At 46.2% G+C, this 13,140-nt stretch overlaps 2 protein-coding genes across 2 annotated transcripts; both read left to right on the top strand.

Annotated features, from left to right (window-relative positions):
• The first annotated feature begins 8,486 nt into the window (after positions 1–8,486).
• On the top strand, positions 8,487–9,060 carry LOC118504941 (accessory gland protein Acp62F-like). The gene is made up of 2 exons (XM_036040039.1): positions 8,487–8,636; positions 8,725–9,060. Exons 1-2 carry the CDS (start codon positions 8,561–8,563, stop codon positions 8,949–8,951), a joined length of 303 nt encoding a protein of 100 aa, XP_035895932.1. The 5' UTR covers positions 8,487–8,560; the 3' UTR covers positions 8,952–9,060.
• Positions 9,061–9,470: 410 nt separating this feature from the next.
• LOC118504942 (chymotrypsin inhibitor Ani s 6-like) lies at positions 9,471–9,906 on the top strand. The gene has a single exon (XM_036040040.1). It carries the CDS (start codon positions 9,523–9,525, stop codon positions 9,796–9,798), a length of 276 nt encoding a protein of 91 aa, XP_035895933.1. The 5' UTR covers positions 9,471–9,522; the 3' UTR covers positions 9,799–9,906.
• Positions 9,907–13,140: the final 3,234 nt, after the last annotated feature.

Raw genomic sequence — 13,140 nt, forward strand, 5'->3', positions numbered from 1 at the left:
GTACAAACGATACGTAAGGCTGTACTGTACACAAACATGTTTGTCAGTCATGAAAAATTGAGTTTACCAAAGAAGTGGTTATGGTAATTACGAAGTATAACTATTTACATATTTATCCAAGCGAAACAGCCGAATGCTCTCTACCAGTCCATGTCTCTTTTTCGTTCCAATAAATAAGGATAATAGCATGACACACACACTACTAAGCAATCCACAGTTGCTCGAGAGCGTACGCCTAAAGGTATGCAATCCGAAAGGCTAATTGATCTTTAACAATGCCAAACACTGTTCAACAAAACATAGCGTGGGTTACAGTATCAAATCCCTTTCCGAAGAAAACTGTGTTCGATTTGCTTCTGGAAACTGAGGCCACAATAATCAATTATCAGCCGATAAACAACATAGAAACATCACCTAATTATCTTTCCAAGAACTATCTTAAGTGAATGTCTTATAAAGCATAATCGAATTCCACAACCCAATTTGAATATGAAATGGTTCAGCACGATGCGTCCGTTCCAGCTCCAGCGACTCAAAGCAACACCGCCAGCATAACAACAACCAGCATTAGAGCTTCATCATCACCAATTCATTTCATTGTTGCTAAGTGAACTCATTTGGACCTTCGCCGAACGCTCTCGCCAATGTTACTCAAAACCACGCCACCGCCATCCTCCATTACTGATAAAACTCACAATACCACAACAAAACCCCCAATGCGCCCAACCGCCTAATGAGCGGAAAGGTTCCGACTGTTTGCGAGACCGGGCGAGCGGGCCAGCACGCGCCCGTTCACGGTTGAAACTTACTTAAGCCATACCATACCGCACGGACCACCGGCGACCACTCGAACCAACAGTAGGCGACCTAATGGACTGACCACAATCATCAGTCACTGTTTGTTCGCTGCGGCCGGCCAGCGCTCAGTGGGATGCCTGCGGCGACACTGTGCAGCGCCTAGACTGTGCCGTGCCGTGCTTCATCGCGTTCTACGGCCGAGGACTTTCTTTCACCCCGTCCTGGATGCTCCCACCTCGTGCCGCTTAAACTTATCGTTTCTCGCATTTTAATTAACTATAAAAAGGAAGCATTTTTACACTTCATTTTCTATTTGCCAAGTTAATTAAACTTGATTTCGTTCGTCATCGCCGGCGGTGTGGACGCTCGCTGCTAGCGAAACACCCAACAAGCGACACTTGCTGGAGTTGAACATTTCCCTGTTCAGCCCCGGGTTTCCCTATCCGCTGGTTGTCTTTCTTTTTGATCTGCTTCGCTTCACTTCATCACTAATCGAGTACACTTTGCTGCTCACCCAGCCACCCCACCCAAACGTTGCTCCAATGCACCGGGACGTCATCTCGAGCATCATTACCACGGTCAACCCAACCATCCATCCATCCACCCCGGGGGAGAAAAAGCGTGGAAAAACAGCGTCAGAAATTAACTTTTCACCGGTTTGCATTTCATTTGCGCCTGCGGTTCTCGGTTCCTTTTGTGCCCGAAGACCAAACAGCCCCGACGCAACTCAACAGACGACGACGGGTCGTTCCTAGCATTGGCAAACGATACCGTCCCACGCTACCACGGCCTGCACTCGGCTATGCACACGATCTTGGAAAATCTAATTTCATCCTCCGACTGACGCCGGCTGTCGATTCGCGTTGTTTTCACGAACCGCAAGCGTGACTGACAACGGGTGTGGTGGATCTTTGCCGCACGAATGTTCCACCTGTCGATTGTGTTCGGTTTCGGGGGAAAATGCATCCCTCACGACCCGTACACGACCAAATGTCCGTGTGGCATGTCTTACAAGTATTTTACCGGTGAGTGGCGCTTCTTTTCGTGCCGCTACATACTTATGCATGTTCGACGAAACCATACAAAGCATTCTAGCCGGTGTGACTCAATGGCACTTTAGCATTGGAAGAGGTCGTTTGAAAGACATTCCTGAAAATTGTTTATTGCCAACAGTGTGTTTTAGTAAAAAGCTATGCTCAAAGTATACCAATATCACTAATTGAGCTATAATTGTTCGAAAATGGTTTTAATTTACGCTTACCACGATATGATACGTATTGTCCTGTAACACAAACCTTACAGAACAGAAAAAATGCTCATTGCATATATTTAGGCGTATCATGCACTTATTGCATACTTTCGGGCTAAAACTCAATTTGAATATCATAGTACGCCATTCTCGTAACCCAGTTACGTTTCGCATTATTTTTAACCGATTTCATTCGCTTTCATTAAGTTAATTTATACTCTCGCTTATTTAACTTATTAAGCCTTAAATGACAATAAAAAAGCTTTCTTGTGTCGTGCCACTAAAAACAACTCTTTTCATTAATTGATTTAAAAAGAATCTTCCACGCCCCCCATCAACAGCACACAATGCTTCTTCCTCGATTTTTCACAAATGACTTTCCAGGGATACAGATTATGTCAATAATCGTATCGATGTCCTGTAGGTTCGGTTTGTGGTTTATCGTTTCAGCTCGGCCGGGCCGTTATGCACGATGTTATAAAGCACGGACAGTTGCCGGCGCGCCTTCAATCAATTATGGTCGGAAGGTTTCGCTCGGCCGAAAGGGGAGCTCATTATCACCAACCCGGGTCCCACACCGGTGCACCCTAACCACACCACGACAGTGTGGAACGTGGTTCTGCCCGTACACAGTGAACAACCGTAATTAACCCTCGTTTTACTGCCCACGGGAGTTCATTTGGCCGTCCGGGTGGTTCACTGCATCGTCCAAATGCCCCCGAAAACCGATGACAAGTGTTGGACGATGTCCGCAAAACTTCAGCCCAACCGAAACTGCTCTGGCCGGGATTGAACTTCGATAAAGGATCATTGAAATGGATGGGATGCTGCAATGGTTGGTGCATGCCACCGACCGCAACTGGCCTCTCCGGGCAGCATTAAATGCACCAAATCCCTGCGTGACTGTGTGCCGTTGCGTTGATGGAACTCCGGACGTGCGAGTGTGTGTGCTCATCATTTTCCAGCCTGAAGCCTGCAGGGATTTTGTATTTGTGTTTGAGTTTTTTTATTTCATAATTTATTAACCATATATTTCATATCGTTACTAGCATGCCGTGTGTGTGTGTGTTTATGTACGGCTGCAAAATTACGCCTCTTGTTTGTTTCGTCGCATCGGTGTCAATATCGGTTGCTTGTCACATGTTTGTAAACAACATAATTAAATTCCATCTTTTTCCTGGTCCTTCCTTCAATGGTTTCTGATTTATTTGAGGAGGTTTTCTGGTTGCGCGCACACTCACACAAAACAGCGCTCTCATAACGCTCGCATTTTCTTCCCATTAGCAGCAAACTTCCGGCTCACACACACACACACAGCCATTTCATCACCGCTCCTGCCTGCTTTTAAACCATTGTAAGCCTACGCACAGCAGCTGGTGTGTACCACCATCGTTGAGTTTATTAAATTAATTAAATGTAACCGATTCGAACGGTCCAACAACAGCATCCGTTCTTCACGGCCGTAGGGAAGGTGCGATGGCGAGTGGCTGCAGCTGATGAAATTTCACCAAGAAGCACCGGTGCCGGAAGGGCGTGGTAGGAAAGCGACCGACCCGGTGGTGGTGGATGGGTACTTTTTTAACCATTTCAATATTGCGCTTTTGCCAACCATTTGCCAACCATTCTCCTCGGGTAGATCGGGTTGTCACATGAAATGATTTTTTAATGATTTAACGTGCACGGATTGTGGATTTGGGAGCGAACGGTACACGCTTGAAATTCATGCAACATTGATCGTGTTACCAAAGCTGGCAAGAAAAGCACGTGTGAGTATGTGTGTGTGTGTTTTTATGTTACAATTATGATTAAAGCCTTTCCAATGAGGTATTCAATCGGCCGAACAAATTTCCCTAACATGATTTAATACGATGTTCCTTTAAAGTTTTGTCGCTTTAAAGCTACTTTAAACAGTGTACGGGTCGATAGAAAATGTAGTCGTAGCAGCAATTTTTTGAACCTGAAATTATAGGTGAGTTTAAAGATCGTCCAATTGTCCTCAATACCGTTCACGGTCTGGGGCCGTCGTTTGAAATCTTTCAGGCCTTTCTGGGCCTCTTCAACTTCAACAACTTTAACGGTCTGGGTTGTCCGGTGTCATTCCCTTTAATTTTTTTTTAAAAGCCCTTTAATGTCTGTGCTTAGAGTCAACGATCCCTAGAGTTCATGTCTCTGAGGCAAATACACCATCATCGTCTTTGCCCGGAATCCAGGCCTCTCTCGAGATGTATCAGAGGCCAGTAGGAGTACTGGGACTAACAATATTATGTACAATCCTACCTTCACCGTGTGTGGGAGATATTTTGAGTGGAGAGGCTCGGCTGTCAGCTAATTTTGAATAACTTCAAAGGTACGATCACCTATCCGTAGATCAGTCACTCCTAAAACAAATTGTTGACAGGATAGTGTAACCATCATTTCGATATTCATTTCATCATCCATCATTCGACATCATTTCGATAGATGAAATTTTAACCCAGGGAATGCCATGTGGAGACCGGTGCCGTACTCACTATACCGGGTGGCCCTTTTAATCGCCTTATTAATCTCCAAACTGAGATATTGAGCCAATTGCTCAATTCTTGGATAAGCCCTCTTCCTATAGTCAGGATAATCAGATCTACTTGTACAGTTGAACATAAGTTGTATACTTTTTACTCCATGTAAGCAGAAATCCATCCAGGGATCATCTAGCAACAATATAATTCATGGCAGACATCATCATCACACACCCTAACGTCACTCAAGGATGAACAAGGATGCTTGGAAGAAGGCTCCACTGCTTAAAAAGAAAAGCTACAAATTTATATTGCATAACTCCAGGCGCCCAATCTAGCCGCCCGTGGCTAGTGCCACACCAAGCCATATTTTTACGACGAATACCAACGCACGGCACACCCTCATAGCCCTCAAGCGATATAGCTCGATCGATCGATACTTTTAATCGAAAACCATAGCGTCCTGAATTTATTAATCCAACAGTGGCGGCACTCATCGTTCCCTGGAACATCAGAAAACAAATTCTCTTAAAACCATCCGTCCCATTATCCTTCGCAACAAAACAAAACCGACACAACGTTCGGTTCCATAAAACTCGATCCACCCTCAAACAAAACGGGTAAAAAACCCCTTGCTAATCTTCTTTTACTACTTTCTAATCCACGTCCACGAGCACGAGCCAGCAACACGGACGACAAACATCACTACTACAGCTCCAAACATTCCATTGATCCGGTAACGATGCTGCAGATGATAATGTTAATAATGATGACGTTGATAATCGAGCATCTTTGCCACTTGCCATGCTGTTTCAACTCGCCCGAAAAACTTCTCCCCCATTTTTCCCATCGCCCAGAGGAGTGGTTACGCAAAAAAGGTTCAATAATTTGCTTACCACCCGGGCAGGCAGCCCGCTGACTGCATCCGAACCAGTTCCCTCCGGTACTCAAGTGCCGGCGATGCGAAAAGCTAACCTTGCTCTTCGCGTCCTGTGCCTATTCCCGCCACCCTGCTGCACTGTTTTGTTTCGAGATTTTCTTTTCACTTTCACCATCGCCCGATCGTTCGACCCCGATCGAAGACCAAGCCGACCATTCAATTCCATCGAAACGGGCGCGGGGCTTTCGGTTGGCCGGAATGTTGCGTTTCCCGAAAGGATGCGGAAGGTTCTAATGAAATTTATTCAAAAGTTTCCCAATTTCGACCCCAAGAGCCGAGTTTTGGACTAGGACTTTTCTTTTTCCCCGGCTTGTTTTTTTGTCGGTATTGTGATTCGTGAAAAGTTTACACCGAGGGCAATACGCTCCCGCTATCGTTCGGTGGACTGCCGGGCTGAAGTACCATCTGCTTCCTTCCGGTTCGATTACTTCAGGCTGCTTTTTGCCAACTCCCTGACCGGCCGCAGCTTCTCGCCCGCCCCCTTTTCCGGTGGTGTAATGTTGGTTTTGGTGGTTTTGTTTCGTCTGTGGTTTTTGGTCTGTCGATTCGCTTCGTCCATCTATCCCGGTTGTTATTGTTTTACCATAGTTAGCAGGGCGATGGAGGTTCGGGTTAGGACGTGGTTTTTTATTGTTTGCTAGGCTACTTACATCTTTACAAATACCCGCACCGAAACCAGCATGCCAAACTTGCTGCCTGGCTGTCCCGAACGATACGGTGCTCTTACAAGAGCAATGCGGTTTATTCATTATTTATTCTCCTTTCGGCATCGTGTTCGTGCTGAATGAAGTGTCCCGCATCGGCAGGAAACAATCTGAGGTTATGTTCTGGTTCTGGGCTGCAGTTAAGAACCCTTTTTCTGGGGTGAATGAATGAATTCTGTCCAAATAGTTGCCCGAATTGCTTCGAGACTTGTTGAAATAGTTGCAACCTGCCACGGTCACTGTCACGGTACGCTGCTAGCCAAATAGAATGAGCCACCCTTGGTGGTTGATCGTCCTCGCTGCTCCAACCAACTTCACATTATCTTGCAATCGATTCATCGCTGGCCTCTTGAAGCGTGCGCTCTCCAAACAGCCCAAGCATCAATTAACACGTCACCCATTCCGCTAATCACAACCGTAACTAAGTGGAGCTTCCTAATGATCGTTGTTTACTGTGGAAAAGAATTCTCTCGAGACAGCAAAGCATACACCGTCGCGTCGCGATGAACAGCAACGTCATCAAATCAAATAGTTGTATCCTCAGTCCAGCTCATCCGGAACACTCCTAAGGCAACAAATCGCTAAAGTTGACTAAGCACTGGACAAATCGGAGGTTACCGTGTCGCTTCTAACCAATCATCGGCGCCCCAAACGCTCTCTTGACCAGCCGTACTAGCACCGTAAGCCCTGCTCAGTCTCGTCATCCGGATTTGGGCAACATGCTCGCTACGATACTCGCGGTGGAGTTGGAGCAATCCGTAAATCTAATCAACGCGCCCGCTGCTAATCGTCTTCCGGCCTTGCAGGCGAAACGCATTCCAACACTTCCCACGCCAAAAGCACGCGCAGCACCCGCATGATAGGTGGAATTCATTTTGGAAAGCTCATAATTTATGCTCCGTTGGGTCCCCGCGCCCCCGGGTTCTTACTTAATCCTCCGACGTACAGAATAATGGAGTTTCGACCGCCTGGCTAGTGTCTGCATCGCTTCCAGGCAGTCCAATTAGCGATCGAAGTAGCGGTAGTAGTACTAGCGCCAGGTAGCACCAGCACCACCAGGTGGCTAGAACCGTAGGAAGCGAAATTGGAATGCGGTCACCGTAAGTACCGATTTTCCCTTTACCGGTGTTCACGAACGAGGCGTTTATCTGCGGCGATGCGAAACTTTGCCTGGGAAATTGTTCACACATGATGATTCCGTTCCTACTGACCGTTGATTTCTGGACGTTCGTTTTGAAATATTTGGCGAATTTTTGGGACATCCGAAAATCGTTCCTGGTATGCGTTCCTGGCAGGTTGAGCTATTTGTTCTGAGGAGTTCCTCGCAGCAGGAGTAACAATCAATTATGTATCGTTTAGTGATTTGTGCGTCTCTGAAGTTCTGGTGCGGTTTAGAACTGAACTTCGCCAGTAACTCAAACAATTGACTGGATACTAATGCCTATCTTAGCATTTGAGGCATACAGTTTGAACAGTTTATCCTAAGTATTCAACTTCGTCACTACAATCTCGCGAGGTCTTGGCCTACCATCTTTGGCTTGACTTCATTTTAGCCGAAGCGATCCGAATGGAATTTGATCTCCGTGGGAAGACCATCCCAAATGAATGAAATACCTCAATTGAACAATCCGTTAATTAGTTATCAGCTCTCCCATAGTCTCGATTCATCGATAGAGATCGATTTATTAAGCGTCTCTCTTCTTGTCCCAACGACCTCTTAGGCCGCCTGCCGTGTATGGCTTACTAGACTTAAAGATACTATGTAGTTGGATAAGCAGCCTTCACTACCGGCGGAACGGTCCGGATGGGATTTGATCCCCGGTCGCCTCTACCACCTGGCCACCTCCGATCCCCGACAAAGATCTCTATGAACTGTAATAAGATCCAACCAATATACAGGCCATAGTAAATACAACGATTGTAGCTCTGATCACGTCCTTATAATGACACCAGTCTACCCAGCACATACATTTTTTAGATCGTCTACATGGAGCAGAAAAGAACAACTGAGTCGTGCGTTGCCCTTAGAACAGCATTGTTTCCACGAATCTTGTCGAAGCTTGGTCCAAACAATCAACAAATGCTTCCTCTGTGTAAATCTGCTTCAAATAAAGGATGCCCTTCGTTGTGCCTTACCTCAACAATGGTTCCATTTCCTAGAACATAGCTCAGTATCACAACTTTTCTTATATTACCATTTTCTCAACTCATCTGAATGAAAGCTCTAACGAATGGTGTGCCGTTTGATCAGGTGTGCACGATCGGGTATCGCTCGGCCGAATACAGTAAATGAACGCAGCGTTCGCCGGAAACATTCATCAAACTCAGTCTGATTCGGTACCTGTCGCTCAACGGAGAAGGAAACATTTGCATCATGCAGGCGGTTCAAAGTTTCGTTGCTTTGATGCTGTTGGCCACCCTTTACGTAGGATCATCGATTGCAAATTCATGTGAGTAATTTGCAAACACCTGACTGGTCGCTTTGTAGGACACCAGAGTCTAAAAACCGTCTCCGGATGCTCTTTCTCGTCTCTTCAGATACTTGTCCTCCCAATGCGGAATTTACCTCAAACGCGCCGTGTGATTACTTCTGCGGAATACCGTGCGATTACAAGGGTGTCACGAATGTGTGTATCTGTCGCGATGGTTACCTGAAGGATCCGAACACGATGCAGTGTGTGCTCGAGGGCCAGTGTTCGATTGCGGCCGAAGTTCCTGTCCTTCGTGGTGCTCCATCGTTCACGTTTTCGTGCTTCACCTCCTAACCAGTGAGTGGAGTCTGGACAAACTTTTAGGTTTTTTGGTGGAATGTTTAACGAAAATCCCTTCAACTGTTTTATTTTGGAAGAATAAATAAGCAAATGGTGCTGTAAATTGTTTCATCTACCATCAAATTGTTTTAATTCGAAAGATACAAGATTGAGTCCAATGTAAGCTTCTAAAGAAGTCCTTCTGTTCTGCCCTACCTACTATTTACAGTGTTGTACCTTCATCCAACCACTTCCACTTTTCTCTTACCACTTCTTCCGAGGAAAGTCATATATTGATCATTCAGCTTCCACAAGCTTCCAGCAATATTGCGATTCGTCGTAGAATGCGTGGCACATCCATGAGATTCTCCGCGCCTGGCAGCCACAGCCTTACTGTCGTCCAGTTTACACAACTGGCTGTCTCCTCCACCACCACTACCACCATCACAGAACAGGTTGTGCCAACAGACCCCAAAAAACGGCAACCTGCCAGAGCAACTGCGTGACGCTACCCCGCCATTACGTTACGTAGTTTCTGTCCCAGCGGATCGTTGCCGAGTTCGTGCATCAGTTCGTGTTCGTAACCATGAGGGTGTTGATCGTAGGATTTGCCATTTTTATAGCACTGATTGCGCTGGCCACCCATACAGCGGCCGGCCCGGCCAATTGTGATCCGGTCTACGAAGAGTGGACGGACAAGGCGGATTGCGATGAAAACTGTCAGAATATATGCAGCCCAGTGGAGGATGCTTGCCTTTGCCGGTTCGGATATCTGCGGGATCTAACCACTGGCAAGTGCATACCGAGCGACCAGTGCACACCAGCTCCGGAGAACGTCAAACTAACCTGCTTGGGAGCGTAAAACTGTTACGGCGGGAGTGGTCGCAGCGCAAGCAAACGCTCCCACACAACTATGTGGTGAGGAAGAAGTGATCTAATTGATGTGAAATATAAGTGATTTAAAAGTAAATGAAACTGATGAGTATGTTCTTGTTTTATTATTGTCCTTGAAGAGTTTTGTTGCAAAAAGAATGTTGCAAGAAGAATGTTTGTTTCTCTCATATAGTCTTCGGCTTTAAATCTCTTATGATATGCTTTAGGATATTCATCTTCATGAAGCAAACCAATTACCAATGACATAAGTTTTGTACAGAATAGCTTTATTTGAACATATCTTTTTTTTTTTTCATAATACAACTTACTAACGACTACCTTCCGCCGTCCAGTTTAGTATGGACACTGCGAGTTTCGTATGCAGGCTCCCTTTGTGGCCTGCCTAATGTAGCCCAGCCTGCATGTGCAGCCCTCGCGCTTCGGTGTCGTACTCGTGACGGGGCAAACACGGTTGGCACACGTTGGCTGGCATTCGTACGAGTACGTAAACTCTTCGAAATTCGGACACACTTGTATGTTGGGTGCAACTGCCGTGTACGCTGTGGAGAAACGGTGCAAATGAACAGCAAAAAAAAGAAGACGAACAGCAAACATTTTGTTAAAAGAGTAACCAGCGCGAGCTTTAAGCCTTCGCCCACTGCTACTTACCGACGTTACACCAAGCAAGGAGCAGAAACAGCGAGCACAACTTTCCGTACAGATGCATGGCGGAAGCGCAAAAACGACCAAGACTGAAACCGTTCCGTGTGAATACGCTACGCTTTTAAGCCGACATTGATCCTTTCCGCCCGATGATGCCTTTGCTTAGCCGATACATGCAGCTGAAACAACAAACCGTTGCAAAATTCGCTAGAAAAGAGCCTGCCACACAAAGCGAACGCAGGTTCAGTTGCCATAGTGGGAAGACTATGGTAGACTATAGATAGACTTAGCGTGCCGTTTCTCTGTTTTGGTTTTGCGTTTATGTGTCTCTTTCTTACGAGGATTACAGCAAAGGTTAGTTTATTATTCGAATGGTTTTAAGAATGGACCAACACTGCTCAAATATGGCTGGAGTCGCCTTTTTCGTACTGGTTCTGTAATAAAATGCCTGTCAATGTTTGCTGCTCAGGAACGGTCTCCATGAGATTTGGTACCTGGCCTGTCGTGGGAATGTAAAATGTAATTTGCGAGTAGGAAATTAAGATTTCTACAAGGCCATCTTCTTCTTGGCTAAAGAATCTCTTTTGGACATGCTTTCCTGGCTGTCCTAGACTTATTGATAACCATAGGTAGTCCGCAAGAGTCCTGTCTTGCTAGCGCCTCTCGACAAAGCAATAAAAGTAACTTACCTATGATTTCATTAGAGATTGTTGCAAGATTCTGAACAGTCTTTAGAACTAAGACTTAGAGGCTTTTTAACCTCGGGGCCATCGCCTCAAACTCAATCAGAAGCTACATGTCTCCTCAAACAGTTCAACCGTGAATATTACTTCCTTGGCACTTACAACCTCGAGAGGTCTCGGCCTGCCATTTTTGGTTTTCTATGACATAATTTTACCCGCAGTAAAATTCAGCAAGCCCTACGTACAGGGAGGCGGTCTGGATGGGATTTCATTTTTCATGTTATCTGGAAAATTTCAACCTTTTATTTCCGCTCCACAGTTTTTTTTTACCGTTTCCCAAACATTTTTGAATATTTATTTAATATTATACAAATCACCTGATTTATTCCTTCAATCAAACATATCTCAATTGGAAAATGTAAAAAAACTTCGGGAAATTTACGGTTTTATGCCTTCTTGCGTTTCCCATAGTCCAACACCGTTCATGTACTGCGTACTGCATAACCAAAGGCGCACGAAAGCTTTCTCGAGCAAGCCGCCCGTCCGATCGTTGCCGATCAATCAAGCAGATCGTTAACGCTAAGCTGACTCACTGTTTATGTTGTTTTCGCATTAATGAATATCATTACGATCGTAAGTAATGGGCAAGCAAATGCTAAACCGTCAAGGAGACTTTGCTATAAAATATGAACATTAATTTGATCTAATCTCGAGGGAAACCACACGCCAAGCGCACGAGACACATTTTATCGCACACGCGTAACCTGTTCAACATTCTTCAGCGCTCGTTAGCGCAAACCCATCTGTCTCCATCGTTCGTCAGCGTCGAACGAGAATCAATGTCAATTGCGTACCGATCTCGATCCACCTTGACCCAGTGCCCCACGCACACCGCCGATACCGAGCCGATCTTGCTCTGTTTACCGTCTTCCGGGCCAGCCAGCACTCGGTCGCGCGATCGATCGCGCGTATGCTCCGTGTGCATACATCAACACCTGTGTCTGGGCCCGTGCACTCACCTCACCTCACCTTGCACACTTTCATCGCTGCCACCCCACAACGCAACGCAAACGAAACAAAGCACACCGCAGCAGTTTACAACCCGTCTACACCGGGCCGGCCTCGGTACCGATGCTGCGGGGGTAATGCTGCGTGAGGCAAATTTTACGACTGTAAATCAGCTCACTTACACCGCGTTCGTGTTGAGTGGAGTATTTTTCTCCCTCTCCCTCCCCTTTTTTTGTTTGGTGCCTATGTTTTCCACCCGATGCCGACACTTCCTATTTTTCCACCTATTAAGGTTTTTGTTTTTCGTGTGAGTAAGCAACAGCACATAAGGGGCAGCCTTGAAGGCTTTCAGGTGGAATTTCTGCTCCGGCTTTGTTTGGTTCTGTAGCGATTCTTTTTTCGTGTGCTTTACCTGCTTCGGGTGCTTTACTTCAGTCTCGTTCGGTGTGTTGTTGCAATCGTGCCGGTGGTGCCGTTGTACATAAGCGCTGGTGTAATGCTGACGCGCGATTAAATATTTAGAAACCAAACGATGCACTCCATTCACAACAATTGAATGGCTTCCAGCGCGTCCAGAGTTCGTTGATCGTCCGGGGCAAAACAAAAAAGGGGTTAATAATCCTCCAACGCCTGTCCAATGTCACGATCCACCATAGCATAATTGTCCCATCGTCTTCCTGCTTGCAGCGAACTGACCTTGGACACTTCACTCGACATTCACTCGCTCGCATTCACCACTCACCAGCTACTTTCAGCCACATGCACTGCGAAAGCAAACTTCCACCACGAACCGGTTTATCCCTATGCAGCCGCTCTACGTCAGCGCGCTTCTAGAAACCGATTCCCATTGCATAAGTCCAGCCAGCGCATTGCGATGCACGGGCGCAAACACCTACACAACCGCAGCCAAATTGCTGCAACTCAGACTGCGGTCGAGAATTCCATCAAACGGAAAGTTCTGCTCGCACTGGCCGGCC

This window comes from Anopheles stephensi, chromosome 2 (assembly GCF_013141755.1).
Source record: "Anopheles stephensi strain Indian chromosome 2, UCI_ANSTEP_V1.0, whole genome shotgun sequence".
Taxonomy (NCBI): domain Eukaryota; kingdom Metazoa; phylum Arthropoda; class Insecta; order Diptera; family Culicidae; genus Anopheles; species Anopheles stephensi.

Bases quoted from the DNA above. Each gene is read 5' to 3' on its own strand.
- LOC118504942 (XM_036040040.1), top strand. From the start codon at position 9,523: ATGAGGGTGTTGATCGTAGGATTTGCCATTTTTATAGCACTGATTGCG.
- LOC118504941 (XM_036040039.1), top strand. From the start codon at position 8,561: ATGCAGGCGGTTCAAAGTTTCGTTGCTTTGATGCTGTTGGCCACCCTT. The intron at 8,637-8,724 runs GTGAGTAATTTG...TCGTCTCTTCAG, and splicing joins ATCATCGATTGCAAATTCAT to ATACTTGTCCTCCCAATGCG.